This window comes from Musa acuminata, chromosome BXJ3-10 (assembly GCF_036884655.1).
Source record: "Musa acuminata AAA Group cultivar baxijiao chromosome BXJ3-10, Cavendish_Baxijiao_AAA, whole genome shotgun sequence".
Taxonomy (NCBI): domain Eukaryota; kingdom Viridiplantae; phylum Streptophyta; class Magnoliopsida; order Zingiberales; family Musaceae; genus Musa; species Musa acuminata.
This window is the reverse complement of record NC_088358.1, coordinates 21,097,893-21,122,500: the sequence shown is the minus strand read 5'-3', so window position 1 is coordinate 21,122,500 and position 24,608 is coordinate 21,097,893. Positions and strand designations below refer to the sequence as shown.

Genomic DNA, 24,608 nt, shown 5'->3' with positions numbered 1-24,608 from the left:
CCAGCCTCAGCACCTCCATGTACGCCCTCAGCGCCCGCCGATCGCAGCGGTAATGTGATGCTCTCTACTCCATCACGGCAACCAACGCAACACGTAGATGAGACGTGTCAGTGGCCGGATTTGGGGCCAAAAGGCCCACATCGAGGAAAGGTAAAGATAAGACAAATAAAAGGTAAGAATGCAATTTTATTTACCAATTAAGTAATTACACCTATATTTCTGACACGTGTCAGACCTACAAACCCATATCGTGTTAGTCATCACTGCGGTGTCGTGAATAGTACATTCAGACTACTCATCTATTTTCTGACACGTGTCGTAGCTATATGATACCATGGTGCGTTGCCGTCACTCTCGTGGCATGAATAGTACATTCAAACTCCTCATTAATTTGGATCAGTGGGATTACCGCTACAATATATAATGCACATGCGTGCTTCTCGTGCGTCTTCCTGATCTTGCATCACCTGCTGGCATCAATAACTTGTGGAGCCAACATGTTGATATATTATTAAGTAACAGTAAAACACCAGACGTGTGGTCGTGCCGGAGTGGTTATCGGGCATGACTAGAAATCTTGTGGGCTTTGCCCGCGCAGGTTCGAATCCTGCCGACCACGTTTTTAACGTGTATCATATCACACTCGAGTTTGGAATAATGTGTGTCTGTTTGAAGCCATGACGTGATTTGGTATTAGTAAGCAAGATTATTGAATCCAGTTTTTCTTACTTGATATTATATTGTATAATTTCTAAAAATTATCTAGAAAACTACTAAGTATTTGTTATTACTAAGTAAATTATATTTTTTAGACCACATTATAATATTTTTATTTTTTATTATCAAGACCATGAGTTTTCTTAATAAATATAAATATAAAAATAAAATTTTGAAAAAAAAAAAAGGGCGAAGAGGATAGAATGTATATATACCTTGCCCTTGAGCAACTCAGATACCTCCTGTCCTCGTCGATCGGAAAGGATATAAGAGAAAGGCGACAACGATCGTGATTGCAATGAATTCAAATCTCATATTCCATCATAACCAAAATCTCATTTCTTAGTTATTCCCCTTGGATCATGATACATATTAGAGTTTCTTTGGATAGTTATTTGGTCAGATCCTTGGGTTTAATTCTTAGTTCTCGAATTGGATTTTGGTTCTTGGAGGTGTGATGCGGGTCTCTTGATTACTTTTGCTTTTGTTTGTGTTTAGGTTTCATGGGTTTAGATATTTTGATTTATTTGCTTAAAGACTTTCTTGATTTTTCCTTGTGCATTGATTCATTTCTTTAGGTGGTTGTTTGGTACTTTTGGGATTCAGTTCATAAATCTCACCCGAGCATGATTCTTGGAGGTGAGGTGGCATCACAAGTTTCTTGATTGCTTTTATTTTCGTTTTATAGAGTTCCGATTTTTGGATCTGTTTGGTTGAATGCTTTGGTTGTGTTCTTTGTGCTGAGATTTCATGCACTTTTAGTTCTTTGAGGTTTAGTTTGTGAATCTCAAATGGGACCGTAGTAGTTATGATTCTTGGAAACTGAGATTATCGATTCTTAATCACCTTCAAAATAAAATATAAAAAAATATTAATGATAATTTTGATTAAAAATACTAAAAATAATATAATTAAGATGAAGACTTTTTGTGAGATCAAAAGGTTTAAAAGAAATTTCCTAAGATGATTTTAAAGATGTGATAAATGATAGAGATTTTATGTCACTCTCCCAAGAAAAAAAAAAGAAGAATTAATTTTGACTAAGAAGAAGATAAAATAAAATAAAATTTATTACTAAAAGAAAGTATTATTTTAAGGATTTCTTTCTCGAGCTAAGATAAGAAGAAAAGACTAATTAATCTTAGAAGATATTTCAGAAGGAGATATTTATCCTCCTACATTGTCTAAAGGTATCTCATACAAATTACATAACACAAACCTAATAGACAGTAACCATATAAAGAAGATACATCATCAACTTGTTAGGATTGGAGCGGCACTAAGAAGCTCGTTGAAACTCGTCAAGATCAAATCGTGAAGTCTAGAAGCTTACCGGGAGTCTACAGAATGGTTTCCGAGAGTTTATCGGAAGATCACCGAAAGTTCGTCGGAAGCTCGCCGGAAGAAGTCTTGACTTACAGACTTTGTAATAGCTTAGAAAATATCTTTAAATACGTAGTTAGTATGTTAATTAGGGTTAGGATTAGGTGTTAATCCTATAACTCAAGTAGGGGCTAATTGGGCTCGAGTTCGGACTGGTTTGGGCCAAGTTTAGAGCCCAACCAATGAGCTGAAATAGTGTAGGCGGTGGCATCGCCCATAACTCGAGAACTGAGCGGTGGCACCGCCCAGCACCCGAGAGGTCTGGCGATGGCACCGCCAGTATACTGTCAGTGTCAGATACTAACAGGCGGTGGCACCGCCGGCCTTGGAAACCCAAGAGAATTCAAAATTTGGAGCCCAAATTTGAATCCTCTTGGGACCTATAAATGCCCCTCATTTCTCAGTAGATAACACAACTTTTTTAGAAGCAATTGATTGAGAGAAAGGTCTTAGAAAAGTCTTAGCAAGTCTTGTTTTCAATTTGCTAGAGTGTTCACCTCCTTCTTTCTTGCTGAAAATTTGTAAGAGTGTGAACCGCTTGTAAAGAGTTGTAAGAGAGGTATTTACCCTTCCCCTTCAAGAGATTTGCTAGTGGAAAGTGGGAGCCTCATCGAAAAGGGCCTCGCAAGTGGATGTAGATCATTTGACCGAACCACTTTAAAATCGGCGTGATCTCTGGTTTGCATTTCATTATTGCTATTTACATTACTGCAAACCTTCTTACGTGCTTTATTTTCTCATTACCTTTGTTGCATATCTTTACGAACACACGTTCAAGTTAAGCACTTCCGAGTTCGATTTTTATCGTACGAAAGATTTGTCGAAACGATTGTTTTAATCCGCTGCACTAATTCACCCCCCCCCCTCTTAGTGCCGCTCTGATCCTAACAATTGGTATCAGAGCCCGGTATTTCTCATTTCGGATTTACACCCGAGAGAAATGGCTCTTCATGGCTTTCAAGAGGGTTTATCGGTTGTTCGTCCACCGTTGTTTAACGGATTGGACTACACTTATTGGAAAACTCGAATGAGAGTTTTCTTGATTTCTATGAATTTGGATTTATGGAATATTGTTGAAAACGGTTTTCAACTTCCCTCTAAACCGATGAACGAATGGTCAGATTTGGAGAAGAAGTATTTTTCTTTAAACGCAAAGGCTATGAATACCTTATTTTGCGCTTTGGACAAAAATGAGTTTAATCGGGTTTCTTTGTGCGAAACGACTTTCGACATATGACACACTCTTGAAATCATACACGAAGGCACTTCTAGAGTTAAAGATTTGAAAATTAACATTTTAATGCATGATTTCGAGCTTTTTCGAATGAAGCCGAGCGAAACCATTGTTGACATGTACACTCGTTTTACAGATGTCGTCAATGGTTTACAAGCTCTTGGCAAATATTTCTCGAATTTTGAGCTTGTTAGTAAAGTTTTACGATCACTTTCTAAAGCTTGGGAATCAAAAGTAACGGCAATACTAGAAACAAAAGATTTAAATATTTTTCCACTTGAAGAACTTATCGGCTCATTGATGACATATGAAATGGTGCGCAATGCACATGATGAACATAATGAACATTTGAACCACTTCCAAAGAATAGGAAGGATTTGGAACTCCGGACAAATGAATACTACTTGAGCGATGACTCAAGTGATGAGGATAATGATGAACTTGAACTTCAAACACTAACTCTTAATAAGTTCATTAAACAAAAATATAAAATAAACAATGAACTTGAACGGAGGAAGAGGCCAAAGAAAAGGAAGGCACCCAAGGATGAATCAAGAACTTCCAAAGGTGAAATGATGAATTGGGTTGTACTGCGTTCTTCAAGTGTGCTTGTTCCCCCTTCTCCCTTACCATGACAAGTCCTTGTGAAATAACTCCGATGGGAAGAAAAAAGAAGGCGTTAAGAGACCCTCCCGGCCCAACCCTAGACACTCTAAGATCCTTTTTCAAACCTGCTCCCATTTCGAGTCAAGAGATAGATGGGGGGCGTGGGCTTCGACTACAAGGTAAGTAACTCAACTCTCTTAAATTATTTTGAAATTACTTGAAGTTTTTCATGAGTGCTTAATTTAGATAGTAGGAATAGAAAATAAAAAATTGTTTTTCAAAAATTATATCATGTTTTTCTTTTTAGCATCTTTGAAAAATTAAAAAATTTAAGCATGAAAAGATAGATTCGCCTAAAAAGAAAAATGTATGACTACAACAAATAACAAAATGATTTTGTTTGAAAATGCCTTATGCCCAATGAAACCATTATTGATGAATATGCTTTATATTTAATAGTTTCTTTGGCTTATATGCCTTATTATGATAAATGTTTTGAAATGTTTGTGTCATACTTGATGATTGTTATACATGATGATTTATTGGTCTTGAAGTTATTCAATTTTGATTAAATGAAATCATGTTTGACTTGAAGTAATGAGTTGAAATAATTTTTTTTTGAATTATGTGTTGCACTTTTTTTTATGATTTTTGATCTTTCCATTTTAAACGATGATGCATGGATTAAAAAAAAAAAAAAAGGACATGCATGTGTGGAATCAATCAATAAGTTGAAACAAAAGGAGGAAAGAATTTTTTATTAAAAATTTTCTTTTTCTCTATCTTATTGATTTCTACCTAAGAGACCAAAAATTATTTATGCCATTTTGAATCTCTTGAAAGAAATGTTGAGATTTTGATGATTTGGACGATTTGAATTTGAATGAGTTTTATTCAAAATCATGATCTTGATTCCGTGATATTTACAAATTAATATTTATTATGAATCAAGATTTTTTCTCCTAAGATTTTCTTTTGATTATTTATGAGTAGGTTTTTCAAAAAGAAATCATGCCTTTTGGTATTCATATGTTCTAATCTTTCATGATATGATTTTTATACAATTCCTTGTATTCATGAAATGTTTATCGCATCACCTAATTACTTTCTTCTTGATATTCCTTATGTGGTGATATAAAATTATGCATGAAATACTCTTGATATTATTTTGATGCATACAAATGAAAAGTTATGATCATGAATGGTCGGATGAAATTTAACAAGTTAATACCATCATGATTTGAAACATTTATAATTTGAAATTATGCATGCATTTGCTTTGTATTGTGATGATATATGCATATAATGTGTATCATGAATACATTATTATCATACATGAAAATAGTGATAAATATTTTGAAAATAAATGTTTGTATCATGTTAGATGATTTTACATTTTGTGCATGATGAGTTATAGTGATGATTGAAATAATAATTGAAATGATATGAATGATGATTTGAAATCATGTATATAATGATGAGTTTATATGTTTTGAAAATATATATGATGATTTGGTATTATGCATGCAATAATGATGCACATAATGATGAAATATTCATGATAAAATTATTATTTTGATGTTCATGACTTGAATCTTCCTTTCTTTTTTCCAATGACAAAGGGAGAGAAAGAGTTGCTAATGTGCTATCTTGAATTGATGTAAAGGGTAATCTCAAAGATAAATTAGCTACCTTGCACAAGTCAAGAAAATGTAAAAATTTGCTTACTTTCTTGCACATCTAAAGAAAAGATACAAATGTAACACTTGCCAAATTGTTTGCTTGCCTTATGTAAAACATGGTCCCTTGCTAGTTTGGTATTTTGCTAAGGAAGCAAAAATGACACTTCTCAAAAGAGAAGAAAGAGCATACTTTCTTGAACATCTTTAATATGCTAGCTAGCATGATGTATAATTTGCTTTCTTGAACAATACAAAGAAATACTATCATGCACATTGCAAAGAAAAGCAAATATGTTAACTTGCACATCTTTAAATTTGCTAGCTTGTATGTAGTAAAACTTGCATATCGTAAAAGTTGCTAGCTTATAGAGAAGCAAAGAATTGCTATCTCGAAAGAAGCAAAAAATGCAAAACATAGAAAACTTGCAATATAATTGCTCTTGCCATGCTTTGTATCAAAAATAGGTTGATATCCTTAAAAGCATCATATTAAATTTTTTAGTATTGCAATGTATTACATGTATTGCAAATTGAAAATTTTGAGACTATTATCATATCATGTTTAACAATTGATGCCTTTCATGACATGATTTCTTTGCATTTTTGTCTTGTATGTATCATGTGATGATTGAAATATTGATTGACGCAAATTCATAATTTATGTAAAAGTTTAAATCATTGGTTCCTCTCCTTCTTCTCGGCAATGACATAGGGGGAGAAAGATTGCTAGCTCAAGGCAAATGTTGGCTAGCTTGTACTCTTCCCTTCTTTTCGACAAAAACAAAGGGGAGAAAGCTTTTGCTAGTTAGAACATGCAAAGAAAAGCAAAGTGCAATCTTGCACAAGAAGCAAGTGTTGAATTGCCATGATTGAACTTAAGAATCTTGCTATGCTTTTGTGCTTATATGTTGTGATGAAAATCTAGCTTTATGTTGCAAAACTTGCATATCTTTTAAAATAGCTAGAGCTACTTCTCCTTTTTATTGATGACATAGGGGGAGAAGTATATTGATGACTTCATGCATTGAATTGAATATTTTATATATATTTGCATGATGGTTTAAATGTTTTTCACATGTGAAGAATGTTACTTGGATTTGGGATAATCCAAGTGTTCTATCAATGGCATATTGATAGGGGGAGTTTAGTTAAACTCCAGGGAGTTAAGGTTAACTCCGTTAGTCATCAATTAGTTGTCATCATAAAAAAGGGAGAGATTGTTGAATCTCGAATTTTGATGATGAAACTAATTGATTGTGTTTAGATGTTTAAAAGCATTTTGAGTGATGCAGGTCTACTCGATCAGGATTAGAAAGTTGACGTAGGAGGAATTGACATTGCGCCGGAGGAGATCACGTCAGGATATTGGACAGCAGAAGGCTTCGGACGTCGGGCATCGGGCCAAGGAGAGCGGAATTGCGCCAAGAATATCGGGGTTGCGGAGGTCAACCGCCGATTGGGCAACAAGCCGCAAGAGAGGACGATGGGCTAAAGAATCGGACGAAGCGCCAACCAATGATGTGCTGAGCAACAGAATGTCAATTCACGTTGTAATAATTGTCTAGATCGGAGTAGAGTTTTAGCTTCTGTGTGCAGGATTAACTACGATAACGACGAAGACATAAAGCGAAACAAAGTGTCGGAGTCAAGCGTGAAGGATTCGTTGCGAGTTCGAGAGTTCGACGGAAGTCCAAAGGTTCGTCGGGAATGCTGCCGGAACTAGCCGAGAATGAGTAGGGAGCTTGCCAAAGGGTTTTTCGGAAGCTCGCCGGAAGGTTCGTTGGAAGTTCACGGAGCTCGCCGAGAAAGATCGGAGCTTGCCAAAGAAGCTCATTGGAACTCGTCAAGATCAAATCGTGAAGTCCAGGAGCTTACCGGGAGTCTACAGAATGGTTTCTGAGAGTTTATCGGAAGACCGCTGGAAGTTCGTCGGAAGCTCGCCGGAAGAAGTCTTGACTCACAGACTTTGTAATAGCTTAGAAAATATCTTTAAATACGTAGTTAGCACATTAATTAGGGTTAGGATTAGGTGTTAATCCTAGAACCCAAGTAGGGGCCAATTGGGCTCGAGTTCAGACTGGTTTGGGCCAAGTTTAGAGCCCAACCAGTGAGCTGAAATAGTGTAGGCGGTGGCACCGCCAGATTTAGCGGTGGCACCACCCAGAACCCGAGAACTGAGCGGTGGCACCGTTGGACTGAGCGGTGGCACCGCCCAGCACTCGAGAGGTCTGACGGTGGCACCGCCAGTACACTGTCAGTGTCAGACACTAACAGGCGGTGGCACCGCTGGCCTCGGAAACCCAAGAGAATTCAAAATTTGGAGCCCAAATTTGAATCTTCTTGGGCCTATAAATGCCCCTCATTTCTCAGCAGATAACACAATTTTTTGAGAAGCAATTGATTGAGAGAAAGGTCTTAGAAAAGTCTTAGCAAGTCTTGTTTTCAATTTGCTAGAGTGTTCACCTCCTTCTTTCTTGCTGAAAATTTATAAGAGTGTGAATCGCTTGTAAAGAGTTGTAAGAGGGGTATTTACCCTTCCCCTTCAAGAGATTTGCTAGTGGAAGGTGGGAGCCTCATCGAAGAGGGCCTCCCAAGTGGATGTAGGTCATTTGACCGAACCACTTTAAAATCGGCGTGATCTCTGATTTGCATTTCATTATTGCTATTTACATTACTGCAAACCTTCTTACGTGCTTTATTTTCTCATTACCTTTGTTGCATATCTTTACGAACATGCATTCAGGTTAAGCACTTCCGAGTTCGATTTTTATCGTACGACAGATTTGTCGAAACGATTGTTTTAATCCGCTGCACTAATTCACCCCCCCCCCCCTCTTAGTGCCGCTCCGATCCTAACACAACTATGACATATTCTCTCAATAATATTCTGAGTAATATTGACAATGTCAAAATTATACAAAAGTAAGATTTAGATTGATATTTATTGGAGTAGATAATTTTGTTAGATTAAATTATTTTATTTTTATGAGAAGCATAAAAGTATTTTTACCTCCTTATAAAAAAAAAGATTTATAAAGCCGATCATTAAAGATTTAGAAGAAAATGTTACTAATGCTAATATGAGGATAATTATTATTTATGATCTAGAAGCTATAAAGATTAATGAATATTCTATAATAAAGGAGTTAGATATCTATGTAAATAATTATATTGATAGGACTGATTTAGTGTTTAGAGATTTTTCTATGATATTCATGACATAATTTCCTTCCAAATAAAAATTTAGGATTCACCAAAAAAGATCTTTAGATCCATTGTACAAAAAAAATAATTTTAAAAGATATACTATTTAGATTACGATTCACAAAACTTGGATCTGACTATTTCTCTATAATGTCATAATATATGATATTGACTTCGATATGGGACCTATTGGGGTGCTATATATTTTATAAGAATTATAAAAAATAATAAGTGAATTCGACAACAAAGATAATTATACTTCTACTCTTGGAGATGCATCACTTGGATCTTTTTAAGTCTTCTGTAGGTAATTTTTTCTTCAAGTTCTCAATTTAAAGAAAAATGGTATAACAAATAATAATCAAGTTGAACATATTGGTTAATCTAAAGTTATATAAGAGTGTTTGATTAAACTATGTAAACGTAACACATGGTTGTACAAATAAAGTATAAGTAATTTATAATTTATCAATTAGATATTTGGTTGTAAATAAATTCTCAATCCGAAAGTTGATAGTAAATATTATTAATAAGAATTAGGGTTTAGTGTTGTGCAAGCTTTAAACATGCCAATATATCATTTAACCATCAATTGAATCTCTGGTTCAAATATATTCTCAATGTCATTAATACTGCTAAGTTTTATTGCACCAAACACATGATCTCAATATTTATTCATTATAGCTAATTTCTATTATAGTAAATACTCGAGTACATTATATGTCTAATACATGATCGTTACGTGGGATCCAAGTCACTCTATATCTGTTTGTCTATACAAATTTTCTTCTTATTTATTATGATAAGAAAGACAATCACAAACTTCTTTCTCATCCAGAAAGTTAATCTAAAGCTTCATTCTTATTTTTTAAGGTAGAAAAATATATTATGAATAGTGGAGAAGATTCTCTTTTGGAATGACTCAAACCCATATTTGAGGACTTCGATTTACTAACCTGAGCATTAAAGGGATCGAGTCGAAAAACCTCTATTGATCTTGGTCTTCGTATAAGTAACACTTTGGGAGCATAATATTTTCACATCAAAAACACTTTGGACAATTCTACTTATACGGATCTGAATCACATCAGACTGATCAAGACATCAACAATATTTTCCTCTAACATTTTTTATACCCGATTTATGATATGTAATAAACAAAAATTTTCAAATTGAATATACTCAAGTGATGCTAAAAATCTAAGACACGAGAGTGAAGAACGATGGCATTCGTATTGGTTTTCCATAAGAGGATCTCCCAAGTAAGACTGATAAATTAGCTTATAATAATATTCACTAAATATTTTGAGTAAAGAAAAACTAGCAAATGATTGCTTGTGTCGAAATTTAAATTTAATATACAATGACACACTATATATATATATATATATATATATATATATATATATATATATATATATATATATATATATATATATATATATATATATATATATATATATATATATATAGTTGTCTTTGTGAGTGCAAAGTCATCTTAAGTAACTCTTAAACCCATGGTTTGCATTGCTGGGGAGGGATAGTCTTCTCGATGAGAATATATGAAGTGACATGTTTAAATCTAGTGTAACATTATTTTATTTATTTATTTATTTTGAAGTTGTAAATTTTAGATAATGTCCTTTCAAAGTTTGAAAAATATATTTATATTATTATGAAATATCAAAATTTATATCTTTACATGTCATTGTCATTAATATGCATTGAAAAAAAAAAAACTTTGGCTAATCACTTCATCTATATTAATTTATTCCAGTTAAATAAGTATATAAGGCACCACTTAATGAAGATTATAGTGAATGTAAGGTATTATTATAAATTAGAGTTTCAAGAGATATTTAATTTATGGTACCCCAAGGAGATCAATTATCAAATATGCATTAGTTTTTAGGTTTTAAAGGAACGCATGTATAGACTTTAAATCTAGAGAGCTTGTTTCTGTGATTTATTTTCTTTAAATTATTCTCTTATGTATGGGGACTTGTGGTAAGCTCATCGTATTCTAGATCTAAAAAACAAAAGAGAAGATAAATGAAGGGAGGATAACAAAAACTCCAACACAGACACTAAACTATGAAATTATGATACAAAGATATTATATATATATTTAATATTTTTATTAAAACTATTAAATTTATACCTATAATATTTTTTATATCATAATTTTCATAGATTAGTGAATTTGTGTTGGTGTTTTTTATCCTATCTCCTATATATTATTCTGTATTTTCTAATCAAGAATATAACCATCTTTAAGTTTCCAAACTCAAGAGAACAATCTCAAGAAAAAGGATTACAACTTCAATCCCTTAAAGTCTCTATTAACTGCAAACTAATGAAACCTTGTTCTCAATTTTATTTTTTTTTTGTGTAATTGAGAGAACAACAATTGGACTTGAGCCTCATGTCTTCCTTTGTTTATCATACCAATTATGTGAGCATGAGAGTTGGAGTTTGATCCCGGACTTCATATATATCCATAATCACACTCATACATGAAGAGAGAGAGAGAGAGAGGGGAATTTTTGTACTATAAAATATATGACATAAGTCACCTTTGTATTTAATAGTCATTATGTCCATTTGCATATTGTGCATGCATAGTGGACTATATCTTTTGTGAGATATCTAAAAGTATAAATTATATATATAATTTTTAATATTATTTATAAAATAAATTACCTTTCAAATAATCATCTAAAAGAGATATTTAGTTACATTGCACACTTTAAATCAGAAATAAATTTTAAAGATATACTATTTAGGTTAGGATGAACGATTGAAGACACAAACCTCATGACATAAAATATCTAAATATAAATTATTAACGATAGATACATCTATTGCTGATTCGAAGACAAAGATAAAGATTGTTATAACAAATAATGCATTATTTATAATCAAGTTTGCTAGCGAAAAATATCGTTAAAATCTTGATTAACCTAATATGGTCTGGATTTGTATATGCAGGATTATCCGAAGTGGATCTGAGGTGACTTTGAAGTGGGTTTGAGATAAGTTCAAGATTCCATCTACATAAAGATCAAGGTCAGGGGAGTTTTTTCGACCTGATCACTCTGACGCTCGAGTTACTAATCCGAGATTCCTAAATGTAACCTCGAGTAGTTCGAGAAACGAAAGAGTCTTTCCCTTATTTTCTTGTTTAGAATATATTTTTATATATTGAAGAAGGGAAATACAATTTTCATTCTCATAAAAGAAGAGAAGGGGGTTTATGTTTGTAATAAAAGAAGAGAAGAAAATTTATAATTACCTTCCTTCCATAATGAATACGAAGTTTATGTTTCTAATCTTTATTTATGATGAATGATCATGTGTCAACTGACGATAGATTTTCTCTCAAAATTGAACACATATTAATATAAAATTATATGAGAGTATTAATATAAAACTATAATAACTAAAATTTATAATTATTTAAATATACATTTATATTTGATTGTAAACAAAGTTATTTTTATGAATATTTAAAGTAAAAAGAGGGCATGAGTCGATATGTTTATCTCGACTGTAGAATTCTTTTAATTAATTTTTTTGGTTTAAATAAACATCCTTGCAAAGTTTAGAAATCATATATTCTTCATTATGAAATGTTGATATGTGTATCCCCTATATGTCACTGTGGTTTATATTCACTGAAAATAACTCTGATCAACCAAATCTAATCATTATTAATATTATATAATTCATTTGACTCAACTAAGTATATAAAATATGAAATATATATGATATCAGTACTATTTTTAGGATCATAAATCGCGTGTTATTCTTATAATTTAGATCAACTACCTCATATATGTAATTTAGATCGACTAAACTAAGAATGAATTATATATATATATATATATATATATATATATATATATATATATATATATATATATATATATATATATATATATTCATTCATCTGTGACAGAAAACTTAGATGCATTGAGCCTTTTTAAACCTCACATTATCGAGAGTCTAATGCATTGAGTATATATATATATATTTTACATGAACTAGTGTTGCATATTGATGAGTATTGATAAACTTATATATTGTATTAAGTCAATAAGAAAACATATTTTATTTTTTGATTTCTCATTGACTATTTAGAGAATCTATTGTACTTAATCAATATATGTCAAAGGACAAATCAGCCCACAGAATTAATTTTTGGAAGGTGTAAATTATTGAAATGATTAACGGTTAGAAAAACATTTGTAGTTTCCTATGATGGTTGTTATCACGACCTATTTTTAAATATAATGGGATAATATTATGATACTATAATAGGAAGGTGTAAATTATTGAAATGATTACCAATTAGAAAAACATTTGTAGTTTTCTATTTCAAACATAATAGGATAATATTATGATACTATATAGATTATATGGATCTATTAGTAATAACTTGAATTTAAACATCCCTAGATTTTCAATAGAAAATACTAAATAAAAAATAAGATAATAAAAAAATTCACAAATTTGGAAGTTGAAATATCCATTATGTGGATATATATATACACACATGTATGCATACGTATACGTGTATACGTATACATACACATATACATATATATACATATATACATATATATATATATACACTTTTTCTCATATTAAAGGAGAAATTTTATCGTAATAACAATACTTGTCAAACATACGAAGTGGCATGACTATGGAAGCATGTAATTAATATGTTTAAATAACAATCCACCTTTTAATCTAAATAAATTAGATATGACATATTTACTTTGCATATTGATTGAGCATAGGAATGTGTTTGATGCATGAAAAAAAAATTGAAGTATTACCTCAATAAAGTAATTTACTCCAGAAAAATCAACAATCTAATTAATGCTTTTATGTTAGTAATTCCTTGTTCATCATGGATGTCATAGAGTATCAACTTTATGACCTCATAATGCTTTGTTAATTTGAAAATTACTTTTTTAGCCAATAAAATGTAAAGATAAGAAAAATAAAAGGTAAGAATGCAATTTTATTTACCAATTAAGTAATTACTCCTATATTTCTGACACGTGTCAGACCTATAATCACATGTCGCGTTGTCATCGCTGCCATGTCGTGAATAGTACATTCAGACTCCTCATCTATTTTCTGACACGTGTCATAGCCATATGATGCCATGGCGCGTTGTCTTCACTGTCGTGTCGTGAATAGTATATTCAAACAACTCATTTATTTGGATCAGTAGGATTACCGCTACAATATATAATGCATATGCGTGCTGCTCGTGCGTCTTCCTGATCTTGGATGACCCGCTGGCATACATAACCAGTGGAGCCCGAGCCCACGTGTTGGTGATGCTCATTTCGGTAGCGGGCTCCACGAGTGGGGTTTGTGCGAGAGGCGCGTACAGACTCGCCCCGCAGCGCTCGACCATAACTCCCGCCCCATTTCCAACTCGCCCCCAAGGAGAACCTCCCAATGAACTCACCCTCTCTGTGCTCTTCGCCATTCTCTTTCTCCTCCTCTTCCCCTCTCCTCCCTCTCCCATGCTCTCTTTTCTCCCCTTCTCTTCTCTCCCTCCGCCGAGCCGTCGCACCCCACTCCGCCCTGAACATTGGCTCCAAGCTTAGCTATATGTCGCCCAAAAAAGACCGCGCTTTGGCCGCACACGACTTCTCCCGCAACGTCTCGAAGGTGGCTCCGCTCAGTTGCAAAGTCTCTTTCGGGCGTCGCGACATTAGCTCGGAGGAAGGATCCCGTGAAGAAAGTCCGACCGGATTGCAGGAAAAGGAGACACCTTTGGGGAAATCGACCTATGGTGATCGCATAATGCTGTCATCCTTTGGCCCTCCTCTTGATTCCTTCGGGAATTATGATGCAGGGGTGTCAGAAACCAAGTTCCAGATGACTCTCGCCGAGCTCCTCGAGAAGAGCGGAGTCACCCCCACGGCGATTTACGGGGATCTGGACGCCTTGATCACTGGAGTTCAGGACGACTCTAGGGAGGTCTGCCAGGGGGATCTCTTCATCTCCTGTGTCGGATCGAAGACGGATGGCCACTTGTATCTTACCGAGGCTTGTAACCGAGGAGCTGTAGCACTGGTGGTAGGCGAAGAGAGTGTTAAAGCTCAAATCTTGCGCTGCGGCTGCAAGGCTGTCGTCGTAGTGAATGCTACCGATTCAGCGCTGCCTGTTATTGCTGCTACATTCTATGGGCATCCGTCGAGGAGCCTCTTTGTGGTCGGTGTCACGGGAACGAACGGTAAGACGACGACGACCAATTTGGTTAGATCTATCTTCGAGACAATGGGGTACGGAACAGGGCTGTTTGGCACCGTATGCTTCTTCATTAATGGAGATGAGATGCTGGAAGCTTCCCGAACGACCCCCGACGCCGTGCCAGCCCAGAGACTGATGGCGAAGATGGTTCGCTCTGGTACCAAGGCACTCGTCATGGAGACTTCTTCTGAGGGGCTGGAGCAGGGGAGGTGCAATGAGCTAGACTTCAACGTAGCAGTCTTCACGAACCTCACCAGGGACCATCTCGACTTCCATGGGACCATGGAGGCGTACAAGAAGAGCAAAGGCAAGCTCTTTGCGAAGATGGTCGACCCCAACAGGCACAGGAAGGTTGTGAACATCGATGACCCAAATGCTCCATACTTCATCGATCACGGGAATGCAGATGTTCCACTCGTTACATTTGGAATGCAGAACGAGAACGCCGACGTCTACCCTCTAAAGTCCGAGCTTTCATTGTTCAAGACTAAGGTTTGGGTGAGCACGCCAAAGGGGGCACTAGAGATCAACTCAGGGATGCTTGGGAGGTATAACATCTACAACATCCTCGCAGCCGTTGCTGTTGGGATTGCCGTCGGCCTGAAGCTGGAGGACATCGTGAGGGGAATCGAGGCGGTGAAAGGGGTTGCCGGCAGGTTTGAGTTAATTGACGAGGGGCAGCCTTTCGCCGTGATTGTAGACTATGCACACACACCCGATGCTGTGTGTAGACTTCTGGATGCTGTCCGAGAACTCAACCCACGAAGAGTTATCACTGGTATACCAATTCATGCTTTACTTTCAGCACATTCTGCAGCTTATCATACTGAATGAACATTTCAACTTACCTGATTCAGTGCTCGGTAATTGATCGTCGAAAACTTAATTGCTTGGTTTAGATTCTAATATTTTCTTCCCTATATGTGCTAAAGAGAGGTCTCAATTGCATGGCATTTTTGCTAGGTCCTAAAATTGGAAGTCAGCTGATTGTGATCTGACTTCCAATTTTATGATAATTCCATCAAATGCTTGTTTTCATAAAATCTGTAATCATGCTGTCTGTAATGCGGAAAAACTTTTATGCTAAGATTGAAATCAAATAAATTAAATAAATTAGATTGAAATCAACTATAGAAAAACTTTTATGCGGAAAAATAATATTACGATGCGTACCTTTTTCTTGTTGTTAAAAAAACAAGCTGTCCATGAACTTTCAGAAAAAACCTGCTCAAAACTCTCATGTAGCATTTGAGCATACGAAGATTGGCACCAAAAGTTCTTCTATAGTTGCAACATCTCAAGTTCAGCACTTTTGTGTCTTTTTTATGTTGGGAATCCAAAACACAATTCATAAGTGTATTTTCACAAGAAGGAAGTTAAAGATCAGAAAAGTGGCTAACCATAGTTTTATCCTAGCAAGACTAGTTGTTGTAGGGTGATTTGATGCATGCTGATAGTTAATGTTTCGCTTCTAGTCTTTGGATGTGGCGGAGAAAGAGATCGGGGGAAGAGGCCGCTGATGACAAAAATTGCAGCTGATAAAAGTGATGTGGTTATTCTGACATCAGACAATCCAAGGAACGAAGATCCATGTATGTATTCTGTATGTTATATGCCAATTTGGTTTGTCATATATTTCTGAAAGCAATGCAACACCTATTGGCCGTATGCCTATGTTGTTATTCAGATATAATAACTTCTAAAACATGCTTCGATGACATTGCTAGCGACAATCTTGGATGACATGCTAGCTGGTGTTGGATACACAATGCAAGAGTCCTCATCACCCGGCGGAAGCAAAATCTATCCAAAGCTTCCAAATGGCTGTACACTCTTAGTAAATGAGGACAGAAGAGTAGCCCTGCAAGCTGCCATTGCCATGGGAAAGGAAGGAGATATCATTGTAACTCTCTTCTTCTGACCCTTGGTCACAGTATTCTCAAACCTTTCTCTCTCTTGTTAGACAAAGGATATGTGTAACTCAATTTCAGCTTCTAGTACTTTGGACTGAAGACTATGATGTGATGCTGCAGGTTGTTGCTGGCAAAGGCCACGAGACATATCAAATTGAGGGTGATACAAGGAAGTTCTTCGACGATAGAGTTGAATGCCGACAAGCGCTGCGTCAAAGTATGTGAGATGTGTCAAGCATGAAAGTGAAATTTCTTTGGCGATATAATCTCATTTTTAGGAATAGCAAAGGCAGAAAATTCCGAGTTAATGTGTCCTAATTCTTTGGCTGCTGTTGCAAATTGAAAAGTATGTCGCTTCTATCGGTATTCTTTAGATAAACACTTGGAACTTTTTTTTTGAACATTCAAAGTTCAGTTGGAACGTTACAGTCTCTCTCTCTCTCTCTCTCTCTCTCTCTCTCTCTTTATCTCCTTTCCCGCTCTGCTGCACCGCGGTGTTGGCTTCACTCTTCCGAAGAAGCGCCTCGCACTTACCCCAACCTCTCGCTCGTTTTCGCTACTCTCTCTCTCTCTCCTCCCTCTTCCCTGCTCCTTAGCTCCCAGGAAGAATCCCATGGAGAAGGTCCGACTAAATTGCAGGAAAAGGAGGCACCTTGGGACGGTGAATCCACACGTCAAGATCACAACAAGTGGCTATGATATTACTGTGCTTGCAGTGTACCTTCGCTAGCTGCGAGATTGAAGTAGAGGTTGACTATGTTGGGGCAGCCACGGAAGCACTCCGAGGAGCACAGCTTCCGCCGGAAGTTAGCGTCCAGCAACGAGTCCGACGATATCCCGACGGTTCTCCGATCGAGGCCGCACGCCGCGATGCACCCTTCCATCTCGACCCAGTCGACGAACCCCTCGGCGCCGATCTACGACGTGGCGCACGCGTAGGCGCCCCCGGCGTTCCTCTCCAGCACGCAGCGCATTCCCGACGACGACACCGCGTAGGCGCAGGCGCTCGCGTCCAAGCGCTCGCACTCCACGCCGGCCCCTGCGAAGCAAGTCCAAACGTCATCGTATAGATTGCGTGCAGGTTTCGTGACGACGAGATCGAGCTTGCACCTTGCGCTTTCGACATGGAGAAGATGAGCACCAAAGCGAGCGTTATGGAAGACCAGGAGGCCATTGCTTTGCCGAGGACGAGAACCAAAGGGTGTCAGCGCAATGGCGTTGTAGTTTTAGGGCTATCTATATAGATAGATCGGTATGTGAGTAAGCCATGGAGAAAGGTGTCGAGTTTACTTTAAGGGAAAGGAATTCCTGTTGCGGATTGGTCAAAGCATGCATGTGGCGCTCCCAAGCGTTGACTAAGGGGGGTGGGGTTTCTTTGCTGCCCAAAGGAACAATGAGCTTGGATTACTCGATAACCACGTAAAAGAAGTGAGAATTGAAATCGGATTACATAAAAGTCGCTAAATAAGTTGACCAAGTGTAGTTGACTTCTGTAGTATATGCTATTTATATGAAACCTCTGCATTTCATTCATTATTTGGGAAAAATCGAGTGGATAAAGTCAACTCTTTTATCCATAGAATATGCGACGAGTCAAATGGCGTGAAATAGCTTCCCGATTCGATTGGCTATAAATATGGTTGCTTTTAAGATTGAGATCACGCTAAGATTGCCGTTGCTACTAGAAATATATTGACGAACCCCTTTGCTTATGCTTCATGTAGGTGGAGCTACAAGAAATGCATAATTTGACTTTGAAGAGTATATATATATATATATATATATATATATATATATATATATATATAATTTTCTATCAAAATATGTTTCTAAACCATTATAATAGAAACATAAGTGGAAACGAAAATTGTGTATCTCCCATTGTTATCAAGAATTTTAGAAATGGTTTTTTTTTTTATATTTTGGTACTTCTCAGCTCAAAACTCTCGCTTTAGATGGTATAGAAAATCTTTTAGACTTGAGAGAGATATTAAGCCTAAAGACCAAAACCATTGTTTATATAGACATTCTCCCATCAAAAATATTTATTATTATGAACTTCATAACATTCAAGAATTAATTCAAATTTGTAACGTTTGGACTATAATAAATTTTTTTAATAATATTTGATAATAATAATTTAAAAAATTAAAATATTTAAACCATAATAAATGAAGAAATTGATGGTAATGAATGATGAACTTAATGAGAACGATTATATTCTCTCACTTGATATATACGCTTAGCTTAATAATTTAAATTAATCTTTATCGAATAAATATATACATAACCGTTTAATATATACATAGTGTCTTTAGGACAGTCTTGGTTAGAACTCGATTTAATATATACATAACCGTTTTTAGTACTTTAGTCTATAAGAACATAGGAAGATTGGAGTTGCTAAGCATACTCCGCACCATGTCAAATAATGTTCGGTTTCTTTTTCTGCAACACCATTCTAGTATAGAAAATCAAGCATAGTGTATTGGGCAACAATCACATGTTCTTGAATAAACTTAGCAAAAGAACTAGGTATTTGTCTATTTTCAGTATATCTACCATAATATTCTCCACCTCTATTTGATCTCATAATTTTAATTTACTTATCACATTGGTTCTCAATTTCAGCATTAAAGATTTTGAAGACATTCAATACTTCATTTTTGTTATAAAGCAAATAGATATACATATATCGTGAGTAATCATCTATAAAGGATATGAATTTATGACTATGTGTGCATATGTCTGGACAACATATATTAGTATGAATGATCACTAATATGTCTGAACTCTTATTAGCACATTTCTTGGACTTGTTGGTCTGCTTTCCTTTAATACAGTCCACACAAGTTTTAAAATTAGTAAAATCAAGAGTATACCCCATTATTAACTAATCTCTTAATTCTCTCTATGGAGATACGTCCTAATCTCCAATGCCATAACATAGAGGAATCATCATTAATATTACACCTTTTATTGCAAGCGTGAACATACATTGAACTTTGAGTGTCATCATTTTGTAAGAAAATACGATAAAGACCATTAGACAAAATACCTTTCCTAACACAATCAGATTTATATAATAAACAACATGATGTGTCTTGAAAATTAAAGGAATATCCAACTGATACGAGTCTGGAAACAAAAATTAAGTTTTATGAGAAACTAGGTACATAAAAGATCATTTCCAATTTTAAAATAAAACCATTACTTAAAGTTAAAATGCATATTCCAATTGCCTCCGATGTGGGCCCATCTTATTACTTGATAAGATGCTTTGCTCATTTCTTATTAGCTTTCTTAGGTTTTGTAAATAGTTTACAATATGGATTGTTGATCCAAAGTTAATCCACCATGTGTTAATATTAATATTAACCATATTAGATTTATAATACACAAACGAGGTTGGTTTACCTTTTTTTTTCAAGTCATTGTTAGAATTTCATTTATTCCTCATCATGTGTCCCTTCTTTTATAGAAGAAATACTTTGCTTCTTTCTTAATATTAGCTTGGGGTGATAATTTATATTTTCCCTATAGATGAGCTTTCTAATTGGCTTAATTTTTATCAATTTTATTCTTCTCACGAGTTGTTACTGTTAGGACCGGAGCGACACTAAGAGGGGGGGGTGGGGGGGGGTGGGGGGTGAATTAGTGCAGCGGTAAAATACGGTAAACTTTCGACGATTTAAACACTTTCGGAAACTTCGTACGATAAAAGCAACGTTTCGTTTGAAACCGTTTCGATTGCGTTTTAACTTGAAGGCATACGTAAGAAGGAGACAAAGAAGTAGAGCATCAAAGTGAAGATGGTTTGCAGTAATATAAATGACAATAAGATAAACGCAAACCGATTTATCGTGGTTCGGTCATGCGACCTACATCCACTTGTGAAGCCTTCTTCGATTAGGCTCCCAACTTCCACTAGCAAATCACTTTGAAGGGGAAGGACAAATACCCCTCTTACAACCTTTTACAAGTGGTTCACTCTCTTACAAATTTTCAAAGAGAAAGAAGGAGGTGAACACTCAAGCAATTGAAAACAAGACTTTCTAAGACTTTGCTAAGGATCTTATCTCAATCTATTGCTTTGCAAAAATTGTGATCTCAGTTGAGAATTGAGGGGTATTTATAGGCCTCAAGAGGATTCAAATTTGGGCTCCAAAATTTAAATTCTCTTTGGTTCCCGATGCTGGCGGTGCCACCGCTTGTCAATGGCAGTGCAACCGCCTGTTAGTGTCTGACACTAACAGAGTACTGGTGGTGCCACCACTCAGCCAAGCGGTGCCACCGCTTGGCTCTCGGGGTGCTGGGCGGTGCCACCGCCTACACTATTTCAGCTCACTGGTTGGGCTCCAAACTTGGCCCAAACCAGTTCGAACTCGGACCTAATTGGCCCCTACTTGGGTTATAGGATAGTATTACAAAGTCCGTAAGTCAAGACTTCTTCTGGCAAACTTCCGGCGATCTTCCGGCGGTCTTCCGATACTTCTCCCCCTATGTCATCAACAAAAAGGAGAAGTAGCTCTAGCTATTTTAAAAGATATGCAAGTGTTTGCAACATAAAGCTAGATTTTCATACCAACATATAAGCACAAAAGCATAGCAAGATTCTTAAGTTCAATCATGGCAATTCAACACTTGCTTCTTGTGCAAATTTGCACTTTACTTTTCTTTGCATGTTCTAACTAGCAAAAGCTTTCTCCCCTTTGTTTTTGTTGAAAAGAAGGGAAGAGTACAAGCTAGCCAACATTTGCCTTGAGTTAGCAATCTTTCTCCCCCTATGTCATTGCCGAAAAGGAGAGGAACCAATGATTTAGACTTTTACATAAATTATGAATTTGCATCAATCAATATTTCAATGATTTAGACTTTTACAAAAATGCAAAGAAATCATGTCATGAAAGACATCAATTGTTAAACATGATATCTAAGTTTTGCATTTTTTGCTTCTTTCGAGATAGCAATTCTTTGCTTCTCTATAAGCTAGCAACTTTTACGATATGCAAATTTTACTACATACAAGCTAGCAAATTTAAAGATGTGCAAGTTGGTGCTAGTCATAGGTGCCCAGCAAGCCAATCACGTGAGTGATGGCACGTGTGACTTGATACAGAATCTTTTTGCTTATTATATTTTAGCGTATATCACTTTATAACTATTGCATAAATGCATACATATATTGTGATATCCTTGGATTTGTGCAATGGGAATCGGATTGTGATGAGATCACGATAATGAGATCGATTCACCTTTAAACACATATCCTAAATAATCCCGGTCATAGGTTACTCGAGAGGGACATCGTGATAACTGGACAGACTGGTGTGCTGTATACCCGTCCATATGATGAATGCAGCTGGTCTTATAGCTGCTCATTTAGGGACACTAGGGATACAATACAGGTACTCATTGGAGAATGAGTTCACTGATTGATCCGCTTACGAAATGCTGGATGGTTGATGATGCCTTATTGTCAAATAGTGATTCCGTAGTCCTAGAGGTGTATCTGGTCCTTAGACTTGAGACACCAAGGATGTCTTGTATGAGTGCTCCACTCTTTGATACCAGACTTATAGGTTTGGCTGTCCCAGATCTAGTACAGCTGGTCATTGGGAGTGGTAGTCGACCTTACGAGGGCTATTGAGTGTCGATAGAGGATCATCCACTCTCGGCGTCATGAGAGGAATATCCCATGTGTTCTTGCTCAGACAAATCCTTAGTCAGGGTCGTTCGGGTTGAGAGAGAAAGAGTTTTCCAGGAGAATCAGATTAGAGCGAGACTCGAGTAGAAATCGTATGGGTCTAACATCACCATGCTTGATATACGGTCTCTGGGATATTAGATGGATGAGGGACTATAGGTACACGGTAACTGAGGACAGACAGGTCCAATAGATTGGATTCCCCTGTATCGTTTGGGGACTACGGCGTAGTGGCCTAGTACGTCCGTAGTCGATGAGTCGAGTGAATTATTACAGAGATAATAATTCACTGAGTTAGAAGGAGTTCTGACAGGTATGACTCACGGCTAGCTCAATATTGGGCCTAGAGGGTCACACACATATGGTAGGCATTGCGATGAGTAGAGGTTCGGATATGAGATATCCGACGGAGCCCTTGTCTTATTGGATGCAGATCCAATACCCACTAGGGGAGGACCCATTAGGGTTTGATAGGGGGCCTCTATAAATAGGAGGGATTCAGAGCCCCATAGGCTAGAGAGCTTTTGCTTGCCTTTCCTATTCTCCTTTCCCTCTCCACCTCAGAGCAGGCCTGGAGTTTTGAGGAGCATCGTCGCAACCCTGCTGTGTGGATCACCGCTAGAGAGGAGGACGCTTGACCTCCTTCACCCTCTCCTAAGGATCTGCAAGGAAACTGGGATATACGATCTCCCTAGGTAACACAATCTACTCTATACGCAGTTTTAAGTCTCGCGGATTTTGCGTACCAATCTTCGCACGACGACGAACATCTCTTTGGGAATCGGGGATTTTGTTTTTTCTTGTTCTTCCGCTGCGCATGTGATGTCGCCCCCAGGATTTCCCAACAGTTGGCATATTTGCTTTTCTTTGCAACGTGCATGATAGTATTTTTTTGTAATGTTCAAGATAGCAAATTGTACATCATGTTAGCTAGCATATTAAAGATGTTCAAGAAAGTAAGCTCTTTCTTCTCTTTTGAGAAGTGTCATTTTTGCTTCCTTAGCAAAATACCAAACTAGCAAGGGACCATGTTTTACATGAGGCAAGCAAACAATTTGGCAAGTGTTACATTTATATCTTTTCTTTAGATTGCAAGAAAGTAAGCAAATTTTTGCATTTTCTTGACTTGTGCAAGGTAGCTAATTTATCTTTGAGATTACCCTTTACATCAATTCAAGATAGTACATTAGCAACTCTTTCTCTCCCTTTGTCATTGGCAAAAAGAAAAGAAGATTCAAGTCATGAATATCAAAATAATAATTTTATCATGAATATTTCATCATTGTGTGCATCATTATTATACGTTAAAGTATTGCATACATAATTTCAAATCATCAATGTTTCAAATCATGATGGTATTAACTTGTCAAATTTCATCCTACCATTCATCATCATAACTTTTCATCAAAACAAATTAATGAATGTTTCATATATTCATATCATCACATAAGGAATATCAAGGAGAAAATAATTGGGTGATGAGATAAACATTTCATGAATACAAGGAATTAAATAAAAATCATACCATAAAATATTAGAATATGTGAATGCCAAAATAAATGATTTCTTTTTGAAAAGCCTCCTTATAAATAATCAAAGGAAAATCTTAGGAGATCAAATAATAAGATATTTTTAAATAAATTTTAAGTCAAGAATTTTCAAAAAGGATATTTTCTTTAGTAAATCACAAAAGGAAATGTAAGAGAAAAAGATTTCAATTTATGTATAAGAACACTTATGATTCATATTGAAAATTTTCTCAAAATGTAAGAGAATAAAGAGTAAGAAATCTTGATTTATAAAGGATTTCATGTTATAAATTTCAAGAGATCAAGATCATGATTTCGATAAAAAATTATTCAAATTTAAATCATCAAAAT

The 24,608-nt window shown here is 35.9% G+C and overlaps 2 protein-coding genes, 1 non-coding gene and 1 pseudogene across 3 annotated transcripts in view; 2 read left to right on the top strand and 2 right to left on the bottom strand.

Annotated features, from left to right (window-relative positions):
- The window catches only part of LOC135650383 (LYR motif-containing protein At3g19508-like), a 598-nt gene extending 469 nt beyond the window's left edge, over nt 1–129 (bottom strand). The window contains exon 1 of the mRNA XM_065169641.1: nt 1–129. This exon is cut by the window's left edge and continues 146 nt beyond it. Within this exon, the coding sequence (XP_065025713.1) occupies nt 1–19 (19 nt within the window). The 5' untranslated portion in view covers nt 20–129.
- A 408-nt stretch (nt 130–537) lies between these two features.
- Nucleotides 538–619, top strand: TRNAS-AGA (transfer RNA serine (anticodon AGA)). Its single transcript has one exon. It is a non-coding gene; the product is annotated as a tRNA-Ser (tRNA).
- Nucleotides 620–14,276: 13,657 nt separating this feature from the next.
- Nucleotides 14,277–17,395, top strand: LOC135651303 (UDP-N-acetylmuramoyl-L-alanyl-D-glutamate--2,6-diaminopimelate ligase MurE homolog, chloroplastic-like). Its single transcript, XM_065171298.1, has 4 exons — nt 14,277–15,886; nt 16,584–16,700; nt 16,836–17,011; nt 17,142–17,395. Exons 1-4 carry the CDS (start codon nt 14,308–14,310, stop codon nt 17,244–17,246), a joined length of 1,977 nt encoding a protein of 658 aa, XP_065027370.1. The 5' UTR covers nt 14,277–14,307; the 3' UTR covers nt 17,247–17,395.
- Nucleotides 17,396–17,413: 18 nt separating this feature from the next.
- Nucleotides 17,414–18,195, bottom strand: LOC135651304 (uncharacterized; annotated as a pseudogene).
- Nucleotides 18,196–24,608: the final 6,413 nt, after the last annotated feature.

What these genes read in the sequence shown, in the direction of transcription:
- LOC135651303 (XM_065171298.1), top strand. Translation starts at nt 14,308, where the DNA reads ATGAACTCACCCTCTCTGTGCTCTTCGCCATTCTCTTTCTCCTCCTCT. An exon ending in CCCACGAAGAGTTATCACTG is followed by an intron (nt 15,887 to 16,583) that starts GTATACCAATTC and finishes TTTCGCTTCTAG; the next exon opens with TCTTTGGATGTGGCGGAGAA. An exon ending in GAAAGGAAGGAGATATCATT is followed by an intron (nt 17,012 to 17,141) that starts GTAACTCTCTTC and finishes GTGATGCTGCAG; the next exon opens with GTTGTTGCTGGCAAAGGCCA.